At 33.2% G+C, this 18836-nt stretch overlaps 1 protein-coding gene across 1 annotated transcript in view; it reads left to right on the top strand.

Annotated features, from left to right (window-relative positions):
* Positions 1 to 18836, top strand: part of DACH1 (dachshund family transcription factor 1) — a gene marked incomplete at its 5' end in the record, with an annotated part of 423490 nt that overhangs the window by 285908 nt on the left and 118746 nt on the right. The window contains 2 exons of the mRNA XM_014462295.2: positions 9271 to 9406; positions 12790 to 12924. Coding sequence (XP_014317781.1) covers positions 9271 to 9406; positions 12790 to 12924 — 271 coding nt within the window. The remainder of the gene's footprint in view (positions 1 to 9270; positions 9407 to 12789; positions 12925 to 18836) is intronic.

The following is an 18836-nucleotide window of genomic DNA, read 5'->3' as shown; positions in this document are numbered from 1 at the left end:
ATTTGCTTTCAATGTAAACTTTCATTATGAAGTTAACCAAGTATTAAATTTAAACTTTCTCTGGCTGATTGTCTTGGACTATAGGAAATATTTTTGTGAAATAATTCTAAGAAGGAAATGAACATATACTGTTTAGATAATATTAATTCTAATTTAAACAGCTAATAGTCACTATCTATAAGAATATATTAAATTATTATAACCTCTGTTTTAGTCTATTATGTATCAGTGAGACCCACATATCTTTACTACTTAACATTCATGGAACATGAAGACATAAGCTTGGAATATTAGATGTTATATAATTGAGCTTCCCCCATGGTGGATAAATAATTCCTGTATCCTCCTTATCCATTTTTATATATCTGAGCCTTTGTAGAAAACCTCTTATATCTTTAGCAAATATAAGAATGAGGGGGGTATTCCTGAATCAAATTAAAATTTTCATCTCCATAGTTTCTACCTTAACTTTTTTATATTTTCTTGGAAAGGAAAATATCTATGAATTCTTCTGTGTTCTAATAATCTCACTGTATAGGTAATCTATAGTGTTTCTTTCCTCCAGACCAAATATTCTGTTTTTGGATTTTTTTTCTGACCAATTCTCATCAAGCTTTTTGGTTGACCATTAAAAAAAAATTACCCACCTCCTCCCCAACCCTTCCCATATAACATTGTTGAAATTCTAGAAGTGAACTGGACAGTAGAGAGACACCAGTACTGGCATAAACCTCAATTTGGATAAGAGCATATAAATGTAATCATAATTCATAAAATTTGGTTCCTAGTTGAATTTGTGACTCAGTAAATTTGATGCCTTTCTGACATGAAATTCTAGGCCAATTCTACATCTTTTACTTGTATTAAGAATTTGCATTTATTCATTTTGTTTCTTTCCCAGTCCACTGATTTAGGTTTATTAGATACTTTTAAATATTAAATCTCTAAATATTCATATTATCTATTTATATGATCTTTGTATCATTCCACATTATAAAAGGATGTATTACTTGTATTGCCTTAAATCACTGAGGAAAATAAACAGTATAAATCAAGAAATCAATTCTTCTTGTCATTAGAGAATTCCTAATAGGTTGAAATGTTCTACTAATTGATTCTCTTTGGGTATAATTCATCAAGTAACCCCAAATCCCCCAGATTGAATCAATATTTTTTCACTTTTTATTTAATAAATTCACAATGATATCAAAAGGACTTCGAAAAAAATGTTCTTGTTGAAAAAAATTGAAAATTGAAAAGAAGACAGTATATTTTAGGGGTTTAAAACATGGATTCTGGAGGAAGATTTCTTATTCTACAATGTTGAATAAACATATATTTACACCACATTATATGGTTTTCTAAGACTAGGAAATATGATTTAAATTTGTTAACTTTCTTTGCTGACCTGGGGTGTGTGTGTATGCGTGTGTGTGTGTGTGTGTGCGTGTGTGTGTGTGTGTGCGCGTGCTAGCTAGTATTGTGTGTGAGAGAAACATAAACACTTTATGCCAGTCTCTTTTAAAGAATTAAACCTTGAAAAAAACAGTAAACAATACAAAGAATAAATTTTTCATTCTCTAATACTTTCCTTCAAAACAGGTCCCTAAGATGCTACATTAGTAAATAAGGCTTTACGTGCCTGAAGTTTAAAATGTTTAATGATTATAAAAGCTAGAACCAGAGTGACCTGATTTCCCAAGTAGATTAAAATATTAGAGCAATGTCACATGTCTCATGTTTTTCTTAGATACAGAAGAGTTTATTTTGGGGAAACCATAAATAACTCTAGATATATGCATTACTTTTAGACATAAATGTTTCTCTTATGAAAATAGATTTCATATAATTTATACTTGGATTTAGAAAAACAGTTAATGTGTTTTATTTTAATGGTTGAGTATTAGTACTAAATACTAGAGCCCCAATGAACAAAAATTTGTGCACTCGGGGGGGGGGGGGAATCCCTCAGCCCGGCCTGTGCCCTCTAGCAGTCTTGGACCCCTTGGGTAATGACCACCTGCTGGCTTAGGCCTGCTCCCCAAGGGATTGGGCCTAAACTGGCAATCAGACATACCTCTGGCAGCCTGGCAGCCCTCTGGGTATGTCCACTTGCCAGCAGGGAGCAGACCTAAGCTGCAGTCGGACATCCTTAGCGCTGCTGAGGAGGCAGGAGAGGCTCCCTCCACCACCACTGTACTGGCAGCCATCAGCCTGGCTTGTGGCTGAGCAGAGCTCCCCCATGTGGGAGCGCACTGACCACCAGAGGACAGCTCCTGCATTGAGCGTCTGCCCCCTGGTGGTCAGTGTGTGTCATAGTGACCAGTCATTCCCAGTCTTTCTGCTGTTAGGGTCAGTTTGCATATTACCCTTTTACTATATAGGATAGAGGCCTGGTGCACACGTGGGGCCGGCTGGTTTGCCCTGAAGGGTGTACCGGATCAGGGTGGGGGTCCCGCTTGGGTGCCTGGCCAGCCTGGGTGAGGGGCTGATGGCTGTTTGCAGCTGGTCACACCCCCTTCAGGGTAGGGGTCCCCACTGAGGTGCCTGGCCAGCCTGGATGAGGGGCTGATGGCCGTTTTCAGGCTGGTCACACCCCTTTTGGGTGGGGGTCCCCACTGGGGTGCCTGGTCAGTCTGGGTGAGGGGCTGAGGGCCGTTTTCAGGCTGACCAGCGACTAAAGCTTCCAGCCTCTCCTTTTTTTTCTTTTTTTTTTAATTCTGGGATTTATTTACCTTCTATAATTGAAACTTTGTTGCCGTCACTGGAGCTGAGAGCCGGCTCCAGCTCTGAGGCCACGGCCTGCTGAAAGCAGGTATCTAGGGTTTGTTTAGCTTCTATATTTGAAACTTTGTTGCTTTTGGAGCTCAGAGCCGGGCCAAGGCAGGCGGGGAACCTTGGCTTCCTCCATCACTGGAGCAAGCAAGCCTCCTGCTCGCTTCAGCTGCATGGCTGCCAGCCGCCATCTTTGTTGGCGGTTAATTTGCATACCGCCCTGATTAGCCAATGGGAAGCGTAGTGAAGGTACAGTCAATTACCCTTTTTGTCTTTTATTAGATAGGATGGAAAAGGGACAATAGCCAGGAAAAGAGATTATTAAAACACAACCACCACTAAGAATACCGTACATCTCTGTATTCAAACAGATCTCATACATTTAAATCCATGAGCTTGTAACAATACTAAAATGTAAGCTCATTGTTCACTTTGGAGATTTGTAGGGAATTGATTCTTTTAAAGGAAAGATAAAGGTTTACATAGAGGGGTGGTGGAGTCAAACATTTCCCATATAAACGTACCTCAGGATAACCAAATAATTTCTAGGGAAATTTCTATTCATATATATCTTCTAACAAATAAATGAGTAAAGAATGATATATTAAGAGTATAACCAAATTTCAAGTCCTAATGAAGTGGTGAGTCTAGCCCATGATCATCGGTGGTGGCTGGCATCATAAAATACGATTAAGCAGACATGATGTGCTTCTGATGGAAACACCAGCATTTAGTAGACTTGCCCCCAAATCCACTTGAATCAAGCATCCAGTTATAACTATGCAGAAAATTCAGGGGCAGAGGAACGTAGACTCTTATTTGATTTATTGGTGATGGCCTCTACGAACATGCACAGTGCCTTAACTAGATATAAAGTTGGCTTCAAACATTAGCTGTGCCCAGAAAGAATGATGCCAAATATTGGCATCATTGGCCAAGTCAGAACTTACCTTGTCCTCCTTGCTTTCCTCCCTGTATGTTCCCTTCCTTCAGTGTTGTAAAGGAAAATGTCTTATGTTTTAATTAAGATGCTAGTGTTTATTATTACATAGATATGAATTATAATTTGAGTCAAAACTGTATGTTACTGGATAAAGTAACTATACTTATTATATTGCCAAATAGTAATCTTAGAAAGTATGAGGTGGCCTTTGGAAAATATTGTTTCTTACCACCACTGAATAAGTTTGAAGAGATAGTAGGAGAATAAAATTAAGTTGGTTATATTTATACTTATGGGTCCTACCATTTTTACATCGAGCAAAACAGTATTTCTTGAGTGTCATCATCAAAACAAATACAAAGGGCTATGTAAATATCTCTTGAAGCATCAGTTTAGAGCTTTGAGTCACAGGGTTTCAATGGTGGTTACTTGAGCCTGTACCAGGTACAAGTATATTAACATCATTTACTATGTCTCCTAAAAGTCCTTTTAACATTTTCCTAAATCTGGAACCCCAATTCTACCATTTGTCTTCTCTGTTTATTTTTCCAGAACAAGGGATAAGGATGTCACACTTAATCAGTGTGTATACTAGTTTATGATACATGCTGCATGGGAGATAGGACTTTTCTCAGTTTTGTTTACTTATACATAAGCAGAACCTAGGACACTGATGCATATTACATGTCCAGTCAATATTTTTTGACCTAAGTCTGAGTTGTGTTAAAGTTCAGGAGTTTAGGTTATGCAAAGTGCCGGTCAACTTCAATTTTGTAAGTTAAAAGTTATATCAAGAGAACATTTAATGACAGAAATATCTTCTCCCCACATCAATAGCATATTTAGTGATGGAATCTTTAACGGATAGATGAAAATGAAAATAATTCAAAGGAGACACATAAAGTAAAGCTAAATGAAAAAAATCCTTTATTAGGTAAATGAGCTGTGTTTAGACTTACTCTAAGAAAATATTTTAAGTTGATAAAATATAATGCATTTTATGGTGGAGAGGAGGCAACTAGACAACGCAATTTTTAAAATGTTTAGTTAATCACATGAATATAATACTGAACATTTTATATTTTTTATTTTATAATACATCTTTTTGAATTCAACCTTTGATTCTGAATTATCCTAGAGACCAATACTTCTTATTCTACCCAGAGGCAATAAATGCAGCTTTTCCTTTATTGTTATTCTGTTAGCATTATTAGTTTATTAGTATGACCTTTTTTTCTTACAGTGAGAGAGTATTCCTCTTAAATTTTCATTTATTATTGTGGCTAGTTTTATAAAGATGGAACATTGCGAAAGATTGTGCTTTATTGATTGGTGGATTTATGATGCAAGACTATAAAACAGTGTGTTGAAGTATTAAATTAAATATTCTTCCTCTTTGTCCTACTTCAGTCCCATCTTGGAGGTTAAAGGTTATTACACAAATGAAATGACATTACCAGTTTATGTAGTTTCCCTTTAGACATTGAACTGCTTCTTTCTTATGTCTGAATAAAACTCATTATCTATTTTGTTTTAGTAATCATTTTGAGATTCTCTCCTAAGCAATTCTTTAATGTCTCCCTTATTCTCCATCTCATAGCAAACTCTGGAAAGGAAAGCATATAAATATGATAAAAGAATTAAGCTGTTGAAATAAATTAATTTATTGTACAACAATGTATTAAAATTATACTTGCTGAATGGATTTTACTTTAATGAAATTCTTCAAAGAACATACATCATGTTCTAAAGATTGAAATTATACATTAAGTGAAATGACTGAATATGTTGTATCTCGATTTATAGAAAGTTTCAATTGAATACTTAAGCTTTTAAATAATAAAATTTGCATAAATTAAAATATTTTCTTGCAACAAAAGTATTAAGTATTGTCCTTGTATCCTTTGTTCATAGACAAAAAATATAAAAGAAAAATAAGCTAAAGCTAAATTAAATATTACAATTTCACCTATATTCTCTAAGCCTAAAATTATGCTTTTATGGTGTATTTTACATTAACATTTTAATCTAGTTTATTTTTTTAATTATTATGATCTTTAGAGTATTTTGTTTGTGTAAATGTGTGAGTGAATAGTTCATAAATGAAAAGAACTATCAGAATAAATTTTGAGAATGAAATATATTAACTAATGAAATGCTTTTATACTTATGTGGAAAAATAAAAATATGTAATTGTTTTAAATGGTGTAAACATTGTTTCTAGAGTGTTATGCATTAAATATTTAAGTATTTTATGAGTTAAATACTTAGGAAAAAAATCAGTTTCTCATGTTTTCCATTAGCACTACTATGAAATCTATTATGACAGGAAACTCAGACTTGCAAAATTATTTTAGAGGGATAGATTTATTTCAAGATTGCTCTTTATGTCTATTCAGCCAAACCTGAAACACTGCAATTATGATCACTTATGTAATCATTAAGATAAAAATTAAAATGGATTTATGAATAAACATTGCTGTGGGTGACCTATTGAAGAAAATGGGAGAATTAATTTAGAAAATGTAATTTATTTTTACTTTTTTATTTTATTTCATTTATTTTTTTAATCCTCACTCGAGTATATGTTTAGAGAGAGGAAGGGAGAGGGAGAAAGGGAGGGAAACATTGATGTGAGACACTTTCATTGGTTGCCTCAGTGTATTCCTGACTGAGGATCAAACCCACAACCTAGGTATGTGCCCTGACTGGGAATCAAACCCACAGCCTTTTGGTGTATGGGACAACACTCCAACCAACTGAGCCACCCAGCCAGGATTAGAAAATTGTGTTTATATAAGTGTAGCAATGTTCTTTCTTGAATACATGCCATGTGTTTCCATATAATCCAAGTGTTGAGCTAGATGTATTAGAAATTAGTTTTAAAGAATAGACAAACTTATATCTTCTTTTTTTTTATTTTATATACTTTTTACATTTTTTTAGTTTTTTCAATTACAGTTTATATTTAACATTACTTTGTATTAGTTTTAGTTGTCCTCTTTATTAGAATTTCCAGATATCAAGGTTAGATTATTTATAGAATATCTCTGGTCATGTATATAGTTATCTATATATAGGATAGATTTTTAATACCTTAATATAGACTATAAAGGAGTTCCGCTATAGTTTTTATAAATCCATAAATTTCCTTGAACAAGTTAATTCTAAATTTTTAACATTTGGGGTGTATGTATGTGTTTCCCTCTTTCCATATTTCCTGTTTCACCTCTATCTCTTACTCATTTTCAGCCTTCAAATGCAATGCTATATGAGGTGGGTAGGAAAATACATTGTATGATGTTCACATTTACCTACATAACAGTCAAATTCACAATTTGAAGAAAATACAGCATTTAATTCTTAACTTCTGATAAATTAAGGGAAAGAGTTAGTATTATAGCATAATATTGATGACACATCTGTTCTTTGGGAGGTTTTAATTAATTATCTTTTACAGAAACAAATTCACACATTTTTGACCCATCCAAAAGCCTCTAAAGTTCAAGAAGTTATCTTTACAACAGATTTTAATATGCCTTGCAACCTTTGAGAGTAGGATATAGTTGTTTCCTTTTTTGGTTATACTATTGTTTGATCTTACAAATCTTTTTTCATGAAGTTTCTTACTTCACGGATTATTGTTTATTTTATAAAACATATAATGGGAGATCATTTTGTGCATGAATTTTGGATAAGAGCTTGGCCATTTTTTTCTTATTATTTTCATTTGTTTCTCGTGCTTCTCAAAAGTTAAGCCTCAGCATATCTGTTTATTGACAATGTTCCCAGAACTGAAAAAGTAAAAGGGTCTGAAACAAGTGGTACTCAATCTTGGATGAACACTAAAGTCACCTGAAGAGCCTTAAAAGATACTGCTGTCTGGATCCCACTTCAGACTCAGTCTACTACAGCTGCTGTAACGAAGTACCACAAAATGAGTGGTTTAAAACAATGTAACTGCATACTCTCACATTTCTGGAGTCTAGAATCTGAAATCAAGATGTCAGCAGCATCATGCTGCTCCTGAGGTTCTAGGTAGTATCCCCCTTGCCTCTCCAATCGCTTCTAGTGGTGGCTGCAATCTTGGACATTCCTTGGCTTGCAGCTGCATAATCCAATCTCAACCTCCATCTTCACACCTCATATCTTAGCAAGGTATTCTTGTAAGTGCCACGGTCATGTTGGAATAAGAGCCCACCCTACTTTACTAACTTTACTATGGCAACCCTATTTCTAAATGAAGCCACATTCAATCTTTCCTGGGGACACAGTGCAATAGTAACACTCACTAAGCTAGAATCTCTGCATGTAAAGCCCAGGCATAGTAATGTTTAAGAACTTCCCAGGTGATTTACTGCAAAGTAGGATTGCAGAATATCCTGGGCTAATAGAACCTCTGAGACCAAGAACATGAATTACCCTCATTCCCACTGGTAGTCCAAAGCCTTGAATTTAGTTTTTGTGTTTCATATTACATTAGCCATTCATATTTTCAAAATGGTCTCCTATAGAACAAATACATTTTAGAACTTTTTCTTTTAAAATTTTAAAATCCTTCTTTTTAAAATATTTACTTCATTATGCCCTAATTAAGAATGATTTATTATTTATTACGTGTCATGTAGAAGTTTACTTGCACCCTTTCAAATTTGTATTACTTATTGAAAAACAGTTCTTTCTCAAGGCCTATGTGTTTTGATATCTAATGGTATAAATATCTTGTTCAAAAAAGAAAATTTTAACAAATGTCTTATTTCTTAATCTGTAACTCCATATATAATAGCTCATTGGCGAGAGTTCTTCAGTGTATTTACATGTTAGTCTGGCTCAGAGGGGTGATATGGAGAGGAACCTGTAGAACAGTATCAGAAAACATGGTATCAAGTTCCCCTGGGACATAACTAATATATATTTCATGAATTTCCTTTACCACATTAAAATGTGTTTGAATTGGAGCTAGAAGTAGCAGGTAGTCTCAGATTTATTAGAATCAAAGTAAATTATTCCAATATTAAATAACCAATTTCTATGATGCCTTAAAGTGTGACCATCCAGGTGTGTTCAGAGCAGTGCTGTGATGGAATAGTTGTTAACTCCTCTGGTATTATTATTATGGTCTCTCTATCATGTTGATAATTTGTGTGCTAAATGATCCTTAGACATTTGCTGAAGCAATAGAATATATATATTTAAAGATTTTTTTTAAGTTGGTAATTGTCTAGAATTGAAACCTGCTTTGTTCTATTAATTCTTTGATGTCTAATAGGTTCTAAACTACTTCTCTTCTTTAGCCTCCCTTTTAAACCAAAGGGGGAACTGACATTTACCATTACTACGTGACATTTACCTATAGAAACAATTTTCTTTCTAGTGTTTCCCTGCTTTAGCTTTGCTCAGGATAAAAGGTGTCTTTTAATACAGCTAAATGTCGATGAAAAAATGTGTTTATTGCCTCCATGCTTCTATATTATTGAGAAAAATCAACATTCCTTAAGTAAAGGTCAATGTCTTTACCTCTTTTCTCCCCCTCCCTTCCCATGGTGGTGTAGGAGCGTGTTCCGGACAGCCCCTCCCCTGTCCCCTCCCTGGAGGAGGGCCGACGGCCTGGCAGTCACCCATCATCACATCGCAGCAGCAGTGTGTCCAGCTCCCCTGCGCGGACCGAGAGCTCTTCTGACAGAATCCGTAGGTCTCATACTTTTACTTGTCACCGTTTTCAACTTTATTAGGTGCAGCTGGCTTTTCTAATCAAAATGCCCTCATTCCAAATAGATCTCAGATGTATCATGTTCTGAAGCTCTGTAGCAATAGCCATCTCTCAAAATTATGTTTCCCAGTTTGCAATACCGTGAGGTATGGTACCACATTAACAGGCTCCGATATAAACTCCCTCTCCTTGATGCCACACATAAAGATTTGAGCTATGAAACAGTTAGAGAAAGTAAGTAACCTTCTAGATTAGTTTCTGAAGTAAACACCTCCAACTCTCAAATATCTAGTGTCTAAGTATGCTGCTTATGGATTATTCATCTTCTTCCTTCTCCTTTCTCTCAATCCTACCCGTGACATTTTTGAAATTCACTATTTTTTTAGGATTCATTCTTATATAGACAAAGATATCCAGAGAGAAATAAAAAATAGATTTCCAAATAATTGATTAAAAAATATTTCTTAGTCATTCAAATAATGAATAAATTAAAAGGCTTGAAATTGGTGAATTATAGAATTTGAATTAGTAACAGTCAATAATGCATATTATTGTCATGTATTATTACTATTACATTCTAAAAGTAGGCTTATATTTTATTTCATGATTACATTTTCAGATATTTAATCTTGATCCTCATGGCCAAGAAAATGTAAAGTTAAAATGCCATTAAGTTAACTGGTTAGTGTGAGCCTGTACAAAAACCAAATATTGTTTTCTTTAAAAAAAAACACACACATATTAACACTGACTCTTTTTGTTGATAAACCAGTCTTTATTGTATCCTTCCTAGGATTAGGTATTATTTCCGGAAATTATGCTTGGTATAAACTTCACCTAATCACACAACATTTATTGGAGTTACAGTTGTTGAGAACATTTTCACAATAGGAAAAATATTTCCTAAAAAAGTATCATTATAAGTTATAGAGGAATACTTGCATACAGCAGAAATCCTCACTATGAATAGTAATGAAGTGGATGAGTTAAATGTTAGGTTGATTTGTATGCAATAAAATTATTTTTAAAATTATATGACTCAACACAGTTCCAAATATGAATACTTGATTTGGCCTGCCTATAACATATTTCCCTAATTTTGTAAAAGATGATTGCAGCTATTTTTTAATAACTATTCCCAGACCACCATTCCTGGAGCCAGTAAACCCCAGCTGCCACTACTTGAAAGCATTTTTCAAATAACATACTTTCTGTATGGTTTTATGCTATGCTGACACTAAAACCGGAAATTTAGTGAAGAATATTTTGCTTTATTTATAATTTTTAATAAAATATTGTCATTGGAAAGGTATTGTCCTAGAAAAAGAAAAGTGTTTTTTTATACTATTTAAATGGAAATATGGACAAATAGGAAAAATTTGAGTTTTGTTATACATTCATGTTTTTTATTCATCATTTTATTTTTTATTCTTGATGAAAACAAGATAATTTTTTGCATGTGTAGACTATCACAATTGTTCAAATGTAAATAATATAGAGACATGCACACATATAGACATATATATGCATACATATACATACATGTGCATTTATGTGCGTGTTTAATTTGATGTGTTATAAACTTATTTTAAACTAACATAAAAATTTCAAAAATGATATAAAGAATTCTTATATATGCATCGCATCACCCAGGTTTGTACAATCAGTTGATCCCTTTGAAGGAGAGACCCTGATTAAAGGCATAGTGCCAACTTAGTGCCCTTATCATAGATATCAGCTTCTTTACCTTAAACACTTCATTGGTTATTTTCTACAAATAAGGAATTTCTCTTACATAACCATAGAATAATGATCAAAATCAGGAAATTAAGATTATTATAGTACTATTTTCTGAACTATAAATGCTATTCTAATTTTACCAACTTTCCTGCTAATATTTTTTCCCTTCACTAAAGTTTTTAATAAGATTTTTTTTCCTGGTCCCAGAACCAATCCAGGATCACATGTTGCAATTACTTGTCCTATTTATTCCTTTAGTTTCATTAATTGGAATAGTTTCCCATTCTTTTTGTCTTTCAATACTTTGACATTTTTATTTTGTAAAATGTCTCTCAGTTTGGAATTTTTTGATGTTTCCTCATTATTTAAGTTATGCAATTTTGGCCTGGGCCATTCAGACATGCTAGTGTGTCCTTAGTGCATTGTTTCATGAGACATATGATATTTCTCCAATATTTGTGATAACTGGGTTAAGATGGTGACCATCAGATTTCTCTAATGTAAGGTTTATTGCTTTTATGTTTGTGACTCCTCATATCTTAAGACTATGTAATTAGTCTATTCATAAAAAGTTCACTTTACTAGTTTTAGAATTTCCCCATTAAAGATTCTCCCCTGAAACAATGATTACTATGGTGATTTTAAATGGTAACTTCTAAAATAGTATTGTGATATGTTAAAAATATTTTCCAGAGAAAGTAAGGTTATAGGGAATGATTCTTCTTTCAAATGTTTGGGCAAAATCAAGATTTTTATGGGTAATTTATTAAGAAATTTGTTGACTGGATTATGAAAATCATAAGGGTGTTTGATCATGTACCTACTATTTCAATAGTGATAGTTTAATAATTCAGGAAAGCAATTATTGTTTTTAATAATTTAACCATTTAATAGATATGAATTAAATGGCACTTTATTTTAGAATTTGAGTTCAAATCCATTTTTAAGGAAGTGCTTTGTTATCTATCAAACCTTGAGTTTTATTGACTAGAGTATAAGGCACAGTTATTGACTTGAGGGCCACAATGGGTTCTTAAACTGGACCGGAGGGCCGGAACAAAAGCATGGATGGAGTGTTTGTGTGAACTAATATAAATTCAAAGTAAACATCATTACATAAAAGGGTACGGTCTTTTTTTTTTTTAGTTTTATTCATTTCAAACGGGCTAGATCTGGCCCACGGGCCGTAGTTTGCCCACGGCTGGACTAGAGTATAAGGCACAGTTATTTCAGTGCCTTACCTTGGTGAAAACTCTATTTGCCCTCTGATGCCACTAGAATTTTTTTATTATATTTTAACTTCATGTTAAGACTACATTTCTTGCAGAGTAAAGGAAGCTTATATTCTGGGGAGAGAACATGACACACTAAAGATAAATTTGTTGTATTTTTATTATTTTTATGCTTATCCTCAAGATTGACCATAGTTATCAATTCTTACAGTATTCTTATAGATAGATTATAATTTTAAAGTTAAACCTATATATAACCATTTTATATATATATATATATATATATATATATATATATATATATATATATGTGTATTTCGGGGGGGGGGGGGTTCAAAAGTTAACCATTGTATATTATGGTGTATTTTCTTTTGTTTTGGGCTTGACAGCTGTTCATCAGAATGGGTTGTCCATGAACCAGATGCTGATGGGTTTATCACCAAACGTACTCCCTGGTCCCAAAGAGGGAGATTTGGCTGGTCATGACATCGGACATGAGTCGAAAAGAATGCATATTGATAAAGGTAACATATGATTATGTGGCCCTGTTTTTTCTGCTCAACATGTGAACTAAATTTTCATCACACAATGCGCTGTATTTTTACATCACATAAAAGATGGCATCAAATAGTTTGAAGTCCTATAGAATTAAGCATAAATTAAGCGTACTCAACAAAAAGGAGATATGAATGAAGACCTGCTACTTTTCTCTTATACAACAGGTAGGTGTTAATTTATTTTCCGGTACGTTAAAAAAAAGCGAGAACTATTGGTTTAGTTATCTCTGAGTACTGTAGGTCTGTTTGTCTTTCTCAATGTCCTTAGGGCCACTTGTCATTTTACTTAGCATGATAGAGCAATAGCAATATACATAGGATTATTATGAATATAATTAATACAATTATTTTCAGTCCTCCCCCGAGGATATGTTGAGAGAGAGAGAGAGAGAGAGTGAGAGAAACAGCGATGTGAGAGAGAAACATTGATAAGTTGCCTCCTGTATGTGCCTGTCCAGGAATCAAGCCTGCAACCTTTTGGTGTATAGAACGGTGCTCCAACAAACTGAGACACCAGGGCTAAAGTATTACTTGTTTGGAAAACAATACAGAAAAAGCACAATCAGCTGTGAAAAAGGAAAATAAACAAGATTGGGCATTTAAATAATTAATCAGAAAGAAATGATTAATTGAAATGATATTGAAATTAATTGAAATGATATAATAATTCATTGTCTGGCCTAAGCAGCCACTCTCCACTAGGGTTCTTCAAAAGAATAAAGCCCCACTGAAAATGATTTCTCAATTTTCCCATGTATGCCACATGACTAGTTTCACTTGAAATGTATTAGAGAAGTTAACATGATATGCAATGAATGTCAGCATATTAGGGTTTAATTCTCTTGCAGAAAATTGGTAGAGAAGGGCTGAGAGAGAAATATAAAAGCCCAGATAGAACTGATAATGAGGAGACCACCACCAAAGGCATGACCAATGACATGATTGAAATAGTAAACCTCACTGGAATTTTTAGTGGAGAGCTTTCATCAACCTGATGGTTCAAGTTAGGTTGATCTATAATTCTTGTACCTATTTTTTCACAAGTAATGAGTTTTATGTGTTTATGTATCTCTCATCTATCTATCTATCTTGTTAGTATATATTATTTTTTATACTTTGCCACCATGAGCCTTTCCTGAAATACCATACTAGATTGATCTATTGATTTGCCTGCCACAAAAACCTTCATTACAACATTTGCCTTGTTATTGAAGTTGTTTCTTCATTGGTCTGCTTCCAGTACTAGACTGTAAACTCCTTGGATTCATCTATGTAAAGTCATTTGCTTTACGCAGACTAGACTGTTTATATGTGCATACAGATCTGAACTAAATTACTAGAAGATTCTAAGAGACAGTGTTGAAAAGTTATAACAACTAAATATTACACTCTTTAAGGATTAATAGGAAGGCAAAAGGTGGAATTACATAGCCTTTAGAATGCACATTTATATGAAACATTAGAATGTTCTAACCATGAACATACACAAAATCTTTCTGTCACTAATGGTACTTCTTATCATATCAAACAATTTTTTTCTGTCAGAATAAAGACTTTGACCATATCCCCGCATTTTCCAATATTTTAATGTATATTTCATAAAGAAAAAATAAGTTATTTTAATATTCCCCTTAGCAATGCAAAATTACTATTAAACTCATGATTTCAAATGTAGTTATGTAATTATGGAAACTATAATAGATATTGATACTCTTACACTAGTGTTTTGTTATCTGTTGCTCTCTTTCTTGTATGCACTCTCTCTTATCTATTTTTCAGTATACTGAATTAAGAGTATATATTCATAGGTTTTCTAGATTTTTTAGATTCTACTAAATTAAGTGTTGTTTTCTTTCATGACTACATTTATCGTGTGCCTTATACTAGCCCTAGAGCTTTCTTACTACACATATCTGTATTAAACAGCTGACTTTATTAGCTTTATTTTTATTGTTGACACCATTACAGATATCCCCATTCCCCATTTCCCCTTTTTTACCATCACCACACTGTTGTCTGTGTCTGTGTGTCATACATATATGTGCTTTGGCTAATTCCTTCACCTACTTCCATCTACTCCCCACTCCCTCCTCCCCTCTGACTGCTGTCAGTCTGTTCCACATCCATGCCTCCATTTCTATTTTGTTCATCACAAGTAACTTTATTTACATATATTTGCAGAGAAATTAATTATATATTTGTGTCATTTTAAGCTTGGACTTTTTATATACAATATGCTGCCTACCACTTTAAATCATTCAAAATATGATACTTTTTCGCCAAAACCGGTTTGGCTCAGTGGATGGAGCGTCGGCCTGCGGACTGAAGGGTCCCAGGTTTGATTCTGGTCAAGGGCATGTACCTGGGTTGCGGGCACATCCCCAGTAGGAGATGTGCAGGAGGCAGCTGGTCGATGTTTCTCTCTCATCGATGTTTGTGTCATTTTAAGCTTGGACTTTTTATATGCAATATGCTGCCTATCACTTTAAATCATTCAAAATATAATACTTTTTAAGAAAACATTGATGTTAGAACTGATACCCAAGTTAATTTGTATGCTGAGAGTCACTATGGTCTAAAATCTTAAACATCAGTAACTCTTAAACATTTTTAAATCTTTTTAATATTAAAAAGCTATTGACTCCATTAGACAGATATTTGAGTCATCATTAGCTGAAGAACCAGTGGCTTTATAAGCAGAAATATTAAGTGCTGAGTAAATACGCTTCTTATTTTTCAAAATAAGAACACTAATGGCTTTCTTAACCTAGGGATAGCTTAATTAAAGTACATTCAAAATATAAAACATAAAAATTAGTTAATGTATCAAGAAGTAATAGGCACCCTCGCCAGTTTGGCTCAATGGATAGAGCGTTGGCCTGCAGACTGAAGATGTCCCAGGTTTGATTCCAGTCAAGGGCATGTACCTAGGTTGCAGGCTCCTCCCTGGCCCTGGCCCTGGTCAGGACTAGTGCAGGAGGCAACCAATTGATGTTTCTCTCTCACATCAATGTCTCTCTCTGTCTTCCCCCCTCTCTTCCACTCTCTCTAAAAATATCCACGGGTGAGGATTTAAAAAAAAAAGAAGAAGTAGTAATAGGCATATTAATATTATTTCAGTCATCTCAGGTATATGGAGAAATGCTTTTAATATTATGAACTTTAACTAAAATTAGGAGTTTTTCAAAGATATGTGCTGAGGAAATCTGAGATAGAGCTCATAGCATCAAAAATAATTTTATGTCTTCTACTTTCCCAAACAAATGCCAAGTTTTCTAGAGCTTTCTGGATTTCTAAAACCATTGCTGATGTTCTCCCTCAGTCTAAATTTAGTGGAATAGGCAATAATAATTGACATTTGAAATATATAATTAAACTCGCTGTTTCTTTATGCTATGCTATACTCCTCTATTACATATTTGTGCATTGATATTAATTTATAGTGTTAGTTTCTCATTAGTGCACATTTTTTGTTATTATGGATTTTTTAATTTACCAAAAACTAAATATAGGATACAGATAATCCTGTAGAATCAGCTTTTCTAATTATAGGAAACTTAAGCTTATAGAGTTGGACTAACTACTGAGTATCTAAGTAATGTTAGTGGATTTCAGTCTTGGACTAAGAATATCAAAATGATGTAATCACTTGGTAAATATACACTGAAGGCCAGATATATAAACTAAACAATATGAAAGGCAAAACCAACTCTTTGGTTATAATTGTACAACTTTTATTTTGTTAATATTTTTCTAATTTTCCATAAAATTGAAATTTCCTTCTTTATTTGTTTTCATAATAACTATAAAAATTTTCCTTCATTGATGACTTTACAGGATTTTCTTTCATTGATGCCATTGCCATTTTAGACTCAGAAACTATTTAAGAAGTAGGTAATACAGGGGATTTATTTCAATCCATAAAACATTTCTTTTGTGGCATATTCTGCTTAGTGGGCAGTGCTCAAGATATTTAGTTACTAACACACTTGTATGAAAGGTTTTCAGTTTGGTACTCTGAATTTGAAGCAGAGTTCTAAAGGCAATAGAATAGTTAACAAACTGGCCTAATTGGGATTTCCTCTCTTGTTACTGTTTTATTCTCAACATGCAACCCATGGACCATTTTTCTACAAAACATATTTTGTAAATAACTATACCACCTACTACTTTTCTCAAGTTTGTGGAAATTATTTTTTGAAATATATTTCTTTCTATATATTTCTCATTTAAAAAATTCTAATTTTACTCAAATTAGGATTGGGTGTTCAAAATGGCTTTCTTCTTTTAAATTCTATATTAACATTATACAAATTAATCAATAGTACATATTATATACATGAATATTATAAATCTGAACCTGTATCTCATGTGACTATGTAGATGTACATGGAGTGAAAGCCCCTTTTCTTTAGAAATTTCTGTATTTTGATGTTAACCCATATATAAAGCCATGAGTATTTTTATTTTAAAATTCTCTAAAATGCAAACTCCTTAACTTTTATCCCTGAGGTATAATTTCTCTTGGCATATCTCAAAGTCTCTTATAAAACATTCTAAATTTCTACTTATGTGACTTTACTCTTCAGTTTCCCAGCCTGTGAAGTAAAGGTGTTGAACTTAATGCCAATGCTTTTAATTCTCAGTTCATAACACTGGACAGTATATGCCTCTGAATCCAGAGCTGTCTTAAGTAGATGGCAGATTTTACATGTGAAGGCAAAGCTTGGGTGAACTTTCTTATGGCACTGATTTTAATATTTTGTGAATTACATTTTGATAAGCAGAGCTTCCAATAATACTTTAATGACAACTTAAGAAAATCCCTACTATGAGATTCCCATTTTATACCTTTAATCACAAGCAATTGCTATAAAACATGGCCTTTAGTGTTTATATTTCTTCCCATGCATCTTGCTGACTGTCCTATCACATTGAACTTTCATGTTTCTCAAACATTCTCTGTCCTTTTCTGGATGGTTTCGTTTCTTTCCTTACCTGGATGTAAATGTCTCTTTTCCCATTAGTCCTCAACTCAAAATTCTTGTGGGTGAAAGTTTTGTCTTATCATCATATTTTTACACATAGCACAGACTCTGGCATTAGTGGGTACAATAAATTTCTTTTCAGAGTTAAGTGAGATAATATATGCCCGGAGCATTTAACCCACATAAATATACCATGAAAACTTTAGTACTCTCAAATTAGCTAATGGCTTTGTGGCTTGATTTTATAGATGGAAAAATATACATATTGTGAACCACTACATTAAATTATTATTTGTTTACAATTCATAATGTCACAGTTACTATGATTTATGCTTGATCCTAAATAGGAAAACTGACACCACAATATTTTTTAGAATGTTTGACTACATATGACAATGTTGAAATGTGCACAGTTTTGGAAGAAAAAATAACTAAAGAAACTATGCTAATCAATTACTTTCTATAACAATGTTTGTGAAAGTAATTGCCAGAATAAATTTTTGTAACATCAAAATAATCTTAAATACAATTTATTGACCCTGAATTTATCAATAAATGTATTGAGGAGGTATAAATATGTTTAGCTGTGTAAAACATAGTAGGTATCATCTATTAGATATAAATGGGTCATAATACATAGGGTCCAAAATCAGAGTCCACTTTGATAGGCAAGAATTCAATTTTTGAGCCATTAACGCTTGACAATTGTAAAATTAACTACTTCAGGTTTACCTAGATAAAGTTAACATTTTCCAGCATTTTATTATTACATAATTATTATGAATATTATTAAAAAATAGAGCCATTTATTGATGCCGAAGACCTCAGTGCATCTCCAGGACACCTGTAACTTTAAGATTTGCTAATGTTTGGATACTTACAAAGAATCCT

Source organism: Myotis lucifugus, unplaced genomic scaffold (assembly GCF_000147115.1).
Source record: "Myotis lucifugus unplaced genomic scaffold, Myoluc2.0 scaffold_177, whole genome shotgun sequence".
Taxonomy (NCBI): Eukaryota; Metazoa; Chordata; class Mammalia; order Chiroptera; family Vespertilionidae; genus Myotis; species Myotis lucifugus.
This window is presented reverse-complemented; position numbering and strand designations above follow the sequence as displayed.